This window comes from Lepidochelys olivacea (genome assembly GCF_965140295.1).
Source record: "Lepidochelys olivacea isolate rLepOli2 genome assembly, chromosome: 14".
NCBI lineage: Eukaryota > Metazoa > Chordata > Testudines > Cheloniidae > Lepidochelys > Lepidochelys olivacea.
Window position 1 is genome coordinate 22,652,588 of NC_140424.1, and position 7,717 is coordinate 22,660,304.

The 7,717-nt window shown below is 47.5% G+C and overlaps 1 protein-coding gene across 1 annotated transcript in view; it reads right to left on the bottom strand.

Annotated features, from left to right (window-relative positions):
* Positions 1–6,947, bottom strand: part of CFAP52 (cilia and flagella associated protein 52) — a 31,447-nt gene extending 24,500 nt beyond the window's left edge. Inside the window, exons 1-4 of the mRNA XM_084648155.1 lie at positions 6,839–6,947; positions 4,538–4,737; positions 3,203–3,339; positions 644–772 (exon numbers count right to left, since the gene is read on the bottom strand). Coding sequence (XP_084504281.1) covers positions 644–772; positions 3,203–3,339; positions 4,538–4,737; positions 6,839–6,911 — 539 coding nt within the window. The 5' untranslated portion in view covers positions 6,912–6,947. The remainder of the gene's footprint in view (positions 1–643; positions 773–3,202; positions 3,340–4,537; positions 4,738–6,838) is intronic.
* Between the last annotated feature and the right edge of the window lie 770 nt (positions 6,948–7,717).

Below are 7,717 nucleotides of genomic sequence, written 5' to 3' on the forward strand. Positions count from 1 at the left end.
AAGCAGGGACCCTCTCTTTCCTATGTTCTGTCAGCACACTTGGAGTGCCATTGCCATCATTTTCAGAAGCACCCACAATTCCCATTGATTTCAATGGCAGATGCAGATCTCCAGCATCTTTGAAAAGCAAGCCATATACAAGTAATACTATATTTAAATGTGGAAACCTGACTGCTTTGCATCAAAGGGCTCTCTTATACCGTACAGGGTGATACCCTCACTGGCTGTGATATGCAGTAAAGAAAAAAATCCAGCAATCTCTGAGCTGTCACTGCTCCTGCATTAACATGCCATTGTTCAGAGCCATTTACCAACTGCTCTTCTTGGGTAAACATTAGGAAGCAAATATTTTAACTGCTGCATGGAGAGTGCTGAATACAAACCCCTGCCATCAGTAACGGAACTGCATGCATCAGTTCCCTGTGCACTGCTTTGAAAACACTTTGTGTGGAACAAGCAGAAATGCCTGTAAGGGACAAGCTGATGGATATTCATAGGCCCCTTGACAGTAATAGGAAAAAACGTTAACACTCCACATTGCTTAACTTTCCTTCCATCTAGGTAAACAGTCTTTGCAGAAGGAAATAGCTTTGTGGGTTTTCCCCCCTCAACAGTTCTCTACTGTTGGCTAGACAAGACTTACTTTCCAGCACTAACGAACACCTCGTCTCTGCAGTTGGAGAATGCCAGGACAGTAGCATTTCCTGCACTACGGGCTGAAGCAGGGCTGCCGCAGATGGGATCTCTCTTAGCTATGCTCCATACAACCACGCTGCAGGGAAAGAAGGGTTTAAAAAATAGTTTCAACTTGTTTAAATCATAAGAAAATGTCACTAATCAATAGAGGGAGGCTATCTTCCCAAACACGTTGCTAGATGAATCCACGCTTGTGGCCACTTTCAGAGATTATAACTATGGAAAACTTTCACCCACACTTTTTGTACATAGATATATAGAATTGGAATTCACGTCCCTTGTTCATGAAGCAGCTTAACGGGTTTGTGCACTAGCCTTTTAACCTCTGCTGGCCAAGATTTTAATCATGTCTTAGGTCGTCAGTAGAAACTGATCTAATGGATCTCATCCTGTCCCCATTGTGACAGATAGGACAACTTCCAGCAATATCTTTTGGAGACCATATTGTATTAAGCGTATGAATGGGTTATGTATCACTGTGGACCCGGCACTGTATGAATGCCACAGAGGGAGGGTTACCACTGCTCCTCAGCCAGAATGTCATATTTCTGTCAAGGTCACTGTAGTCACTGTTTTGTAGCTTCTCTTAAGGCTTTTGTGCCTTCCATTATATGTACTGTCATTCTTCTCCTGGATGGAAGATACCTGGCTTGTCTGTATAAAACATCTGAAGAAAAAATCACAACAGCCCAGTGGCTTTTATATAATATCACAGGTAAGGTTCTCCCATTACAGATCTCTCCAGGAAGTGAAAACAGCAGGGAAAGATTAAAGCAATACCTCCAGACAGGTACCACCTCCTGGGGATGCTCACATATTCTGATTCAAACTGGATTCTCCAGAGACCAACATACAAAGAAAGGACTTTTGGATAAAGAGCCCAAGTTTAAACTGACTCAAGACCAGCATTCTGGTTCTAAGGCAAATTAACTTGTAATCATGGGGAAAACCCAGTTGTGGGTTTTGAAGGGCTAAAACCTTCCAAAACCTTTAGCTTGGAGTTGGGGTGACCTCTGATAAGCTTTTTAGCATGTGTATAGTTTCTTTTATTGTTTTAGTACATTTCCTCTGTAATGCTTTCACCTTAAGAATAAAGGTAACTGCTAAGAAGGAGCTGTATTGTAACTTGTAACTGCTGGTCATATACTAGTCAGAGCCCTCGGAGAGCAGGCAAAATGCAGGTGCTAGTCTTTTAGGCAGTCTCGCTTGTTGTGGATATGACAGTATAAATCACAGAGATGTGCAGCCTTAAAAACCCTGGTCAGAAGGGAGTGCTACATGGGTCTCTGCCTAGGAGAGGTGATGGCTGGAAGCTGGAAACCTTTAAGAGGGTACCCTCAAGGAACCATGGAGCAGGAAATACAGGTGCAGTTACCCTGAAACTGTGACGCCCACCATAAAGACACCGTATCATTTCACGTCTTTGGCTTTCGACTGGCCACGAGTGGAGTAGCAGAGATGATGCAAGTCAGGAATCAGGTACAGTGTCAGAGCCGCACACAACTTGCCTTGAAATAGGGCCCAACCATGCAAACACTCAGTAAGCACCAAGGACAGTAGTCCTGATTGAAGTCAGTGGGGCTGCTCCTAGTAGTAAGCATTACACCCAGTAATAAGTGCTTGTAGGACTGGGTCCTATGTCTGTTTCTCATCTGTGCTACAATAGTATTCCTCCACCTTCACCTCTTCTCAATTAACTCACAGTTTAAAAAAAAGTATATATTGCCCTGCGTGTATTCAAGTCTCCCTCTGTTATTTGTGTGCTCAGTTTACCATACAGTATAAACAGCATATTTCAAATAAAAACTAGATGGGATGTAACATGGCCCAGGGCAGAACTCAATGATGGGGATATCTGCGGAGAGATGCACAGTTTTAGACATACGACTCCCATGAGAAGACCCATGCTTTCAATCCATTGCATAGCTCCACAGAGAACCTCATCGTTAAAGGCATGAATGTTTTTCCCTGCACTTATGACTGGGTGTATAAGCCCCATCCAATGACTGACAAGGACAGAAGCCATGTGCAGAGAAACCTGGAGCTGCCAGCTCCCCTCATTGCATGGGAATGTGACTGACAAATAATTCTGTCATGAGGGATGAGAAGGTGAGTGTGCTCCCGACAGTCTCTCTGGGCCAAATTCAAAGGTGAACCTACGCTGATGTAATTTATACCTTCTTCATGCCCATACGTTAAGCCAAACAGATTCCCTAAAACTCAGGCAATAAGTTTCTGAGGTGATGTGTCAAGGGCCTACATGTAAATTAGCGTGAATTACACTGTATATGAGAGAAGGTGCACAGTATACCAGCTTCGACTCCCCTCTGAATTTTGGGCTGTGCTGGGAATCAAACTCACAATAGCAGGAGTGGAAGCTGCCAGCAGCATTTTTGCCTTCATTTATTTGGTCCTCAGCCACAGGAAGTTTCCTTTTAACCTGGCCCTCTGCTTATGTGACCTCTTTCATGGGGGAGGAGGGAGATTCAAAATTTAATCTTGTTACCTGCCGTCGTCCTGGCCTCCCAGTGACACCAAGTAAAGGTCATTTGGAGAGAATGCCAATTTTTCAATTTTCCCCTTGTGAAGTGACAGCCGAGCAAGCAGCTCCCTCTTCTTGTAGTCCCACAAAATTATATCTGCCTGGGGACCAAAGAACATTAGTTAGAATATCCTCAGGTTCTTAGATGCAAAAGGTGCTTCTAAGTTAGGCTTCTTTCCAGCCCTGGACTCCATTTGTATGAATACTCTTCAGATTAGCCACACTAAGGCCATGTCTACACTAGGAGTGCTTTACCAGTATAGGAACACAGGCATATAATACCAGCAAAGCTGCTCTTTGTACCACTATAGTAAAGCCACCCCCCCATGAGCAAAATACACTATGCTGGCAAAAGGGCAGCTTTATACTAGGTGCTTCTGTCAGCCCAACTATATTGGGCGGCTCTTACCTTTTCACACCCTTGACTGACATCATGATGCTGGCGGAAATCACTGTGTAGACCTGGTCTAAGAGACTTCCCAAAAGAAAAGAAGGGCTTCCCAGTTTAAGACTGTGTTTCATTTTAGAGTCAGTGTAACATCAGAGACAACAGGACAAAGAGGGACAGTGTACAAGATTGAGAGGTCCAAAACTGGACATTTTAAAAGACTGCAAGGTGCTACTGTCTCTTTCGTACAAGGATCTTAAGGTGCCCTATAAAGAGTAATTAATTAATTAAATTCATTCATTCATTCCCGTGAAAAAGGCTAAGAAGGATCAGATTTTCAAAGATCTTAGGTGTCTAAACATGCAGTTAGGCACCTAGTGGGATTCTCAAAAGCACCTAAGTGACTCTGGAGCCCAAGTCCCATTTTCAAATGTGATTTATACATGTAGCAGCCTAATGGGACGTGGGTGCCTAATTAACTTTTGAAAATGGGACTTAGGTATTTTGGAAAATTTTACCCTAAGTGACTTGCTTAAAATCACATAGCAATTCGGAGGGAGTTCTAAGAGTACTATAGCCATGCCTCCCAGTCCCCTGAAATGCTTTTCTTCTTCTAGCACTTTTCCGCTCAAAACAAAAGCTTCAGTTATTGTTTAAAAAACAAGAACTCCCACTGCCAAAAGCTCAGCTCCGATACAGTTAGCTTATCCCGATGTAGTTAAAAATAACAGGGCCTGCTGCTACAGCCTTTACTCACAGGCTTTGTGCTACTAAGTCAACAGAACTACACGCAAGACTAAGGGCTGCAAGATCAGTCCTCTGAGGAGGAAGATTTCAGTTTGATACTTACCCCGAAGTCATTATTAGAATTCCCCAAAAGTTAAAGTAATCATTTAAAAAATGTTACTCACCTTGAAGCCCATGAAAGTGACCTGTCCAGAAGCAACATAACATCCACTCCGAGACACAGCAACACAGGAGACATTGTTAGTGTGGCCGTGCAGGAAAGCTTGTGTGTTGTTGTTCAGGCCTTGAATAATTATGGTACATCCCAGAGGATAGATAAAGTGCTCCCGATCAGGATGGCAGATCAGACCGGAAGGTATATGCCCTACAACAGAAAGGGAGTAAGAGAGAGAATTCAGAGATTCACAGATTTTAAGGCCAGAAGGGATCATTAGATCATCATATCACAGGCTCTTAAATTACACCCAATTACCCCTGTATTGAGCCCAATAACTTATGTCTGACTAAGAACAACTTGCGTTTGGCCAAAGCATAATTTTCAGAAGAGAGTTATTCTTTAACTTCTAAATCAGGAAAGCATGATCAATGTTCCTACTACATTTTTTCCTATGTGTGGAATGGCTGCCAGAGCTCAGGTTTATAACCTCTGACCACAGTCTCATCCTCATTCCAGAGGGAGGAAGGCTCACCCAGTGGTTAGGACACTAGCCTTGGACTTGGGAGACTTGGGTCCAATTCCCTGCTCTGTCACATTTCCTTGTGACCTTGGGCAACTCACTTAGGCGGTCTGTGCCTCAGTTTCCCATCTGCAAAATGGGGATAATAGCACTGCCCTGCCTCACAGGGATGTTAGTAGGGTAAATACATTAAAGATTGTGAGGTGCTCAGATGCTATGATGAGGGGAGCCAGATAAGTACAATTGACTCCATCACCCCTTTGTTCCCTCCCTTCTTCATTTAGTCCCTCTCCCACATTCAGTTATCACCTCCCTTTTCCTACACTCACTCCCTTTCAATATTTCCCCAAGTTTCTCTCTCTGTCACACAAACCCTCTCCTTTGCTCTCCCTTGAAATCCATGGAACCAAAAGTTCAAATGCAGTTCTTGGCCTTACCCGTGTTCTTCATGCGTCTGAGCTAGATACATTCATTTGGGGGCTGGCAAAGGGATCCCTGAATGTCTATAGTTTGTAAAGGTCCATGAAAGGAGTTCTGGAAATGTAATAACCCTTCACCAGTATCAAAGTGCATCCACCTCTGGGGCACAGAGCTGGGCAGCCTAGAAGATAATGGGCACACTGTGCAACAATGTGGGGAGAGGAGGTTTTGGACAAGAAGCTAGGGCAAACCCCTACTCTTATGATAAGTGCTTTAGGATTTTAACATCCATGCAGAGCACACACATGGAAGCTTAGTTTTAAAATTCTCATCAGGAGATGCACAGTAAACTGCACGAATTCTGTTGCATCCACCAAAGACCCATGCAGAACACAGGCAAGGACAAGAACTAGATTTAAACTTTTGGATCTCAGGATTCCGAAACTATGGCCATTCCTCTGGAAACGAACATAATCTTCACTAGGATCACACGCTAGTCCAGATGTTACTGTTGATGTAGCATAGCAGGCAGGTGTGCCACTTTACTGACAGGTGCAAGAGATGCACCCCTGCCCTGAGGTTACAAAATCGAGACCCAAGACGAAGAGCGATGATGAAGAAAACAGGCTGGGGGGGGGGGGGGGGGGGGCTAGGTGAGGCCGGATGGAGGTGGGGTGACTTCATTGCTCTGCAGGCAATTCTGCCAGGCAGAGATGTTTTTAGTCAGTTAAAAGGAGTGGCAGGGTCCAGAGAGAGGACCTGGCAGGAGGAGAGCAACAGGGTGTGCATGGGACCCCAAGATACCCTCAAACACGCTGGACCCGCAGAGGAAGGTCACTGCTCCCCAGGGATGAGGGAGGGGCCTTTTATGAGAGATTGAAATAGATTATGAGTTGAGCTCAGGTCCCCGCACCAAACCCAGCCCTCCCCACTAGATCTCCCCCAGTCCCCCATCAGGGCCCACAACCTAGCCCCCCAGTACAGCCGTCCCCACTAGATCTCCCCAACCCCCCCACCCAGCCCCCTCACCCAGCCCTCCCCACTAGATCTCCCCAACCCCCCCACCCAGCCCCCTCACCCAGCCCTCCCCACTAGATCTCCCCCAGTCCCCCATCAGGGCCCACAACCTAGCCCCCCAGTACAGCCGTCCCCACTAGATCTCCCCAACCCCCCCACCCAGCCCCCTCACACAGCCCTCCCCACTAGATCTCCCCAACCCCCCCACCCAGCCCCCTCACCCAGCCCTCCCCACTAGATCTCCCCAACCCCCCCACCCAGCCCTCCCCACTAGATCTCCCCAAACCCCCCATGGAGACGCCCTGGCAGCAGGGTCACCCCACAGCGGCCCGGCACAGCCCGGCGCGGTACCGTTGAAGCCGATGACCGCCTGCAGCTCCAGCTCGCACAGCGCGTCACTCTGGGGTCCCGGCTCCCCCGCCATGGCGCGGCCCCTCGCTCCCCTCCGCCGGTGGCTGTGTATACCCGGCGCTATGGAAACCGCGCCTGCGCACCAGACACCCCTCCCCCCCCGGAGGCTGCACATGCGCAGAACCACAGTTTGGGCCCGGAGGAGAGGAGCAGGGAGGGGATGCAGCAGGAGGGCAAAGGTCGTGACCCCAAAGCACCCTGTCGAGTTCAGGGCAGAGGTCATGACCCTACTGAGAACCCAATCCCCCATGAACACAGTTTGGGTTTCCAGGGTGCAGCCCCCAGAGACCAGCAGGCTCCCTGGGATGCAACCCTGCCCGGAGGGACCAGGCTTCCGCTCCCCCATCCCAAGGGTGTGCCTGCCTGGAGGGGTCCCAGCATCCCTCCCACCCCCTCACACACACCCTGGGATGCACCCTGCCTGGAGGTGACCCACACCAGGGTGCATCCTGCGTGCAGAATATGCTGGAAGATGCCAGTGGTTGATCTCAACGGAACCAGGTCAGGATCAGTCTAAATAGCTAGTTGGCCTAAACCCTAAAGCATTGGCGAGCTAGACAATCAAATACCTGATTAGACCTCATAGCAGAGGGCAGTAGGGGACACACACACCAGTCAGGACATTGCAAGTTGGCACTAGTGCCAGAACCATTGAGGAAAAGAGCTCCTGGTTCCCTATTGCCTGCTGCTAGTGTTGCTGTGACAGGAGCCAACTTGGGGCTCTGCTGCTCTCTCTCTCTCTGGTTTTTGGAGATACATGGCAGTGAAGCTCTAAATGGAGAAATGTGTACATGCTGCTTATTTTTCTGTATTTTTAGA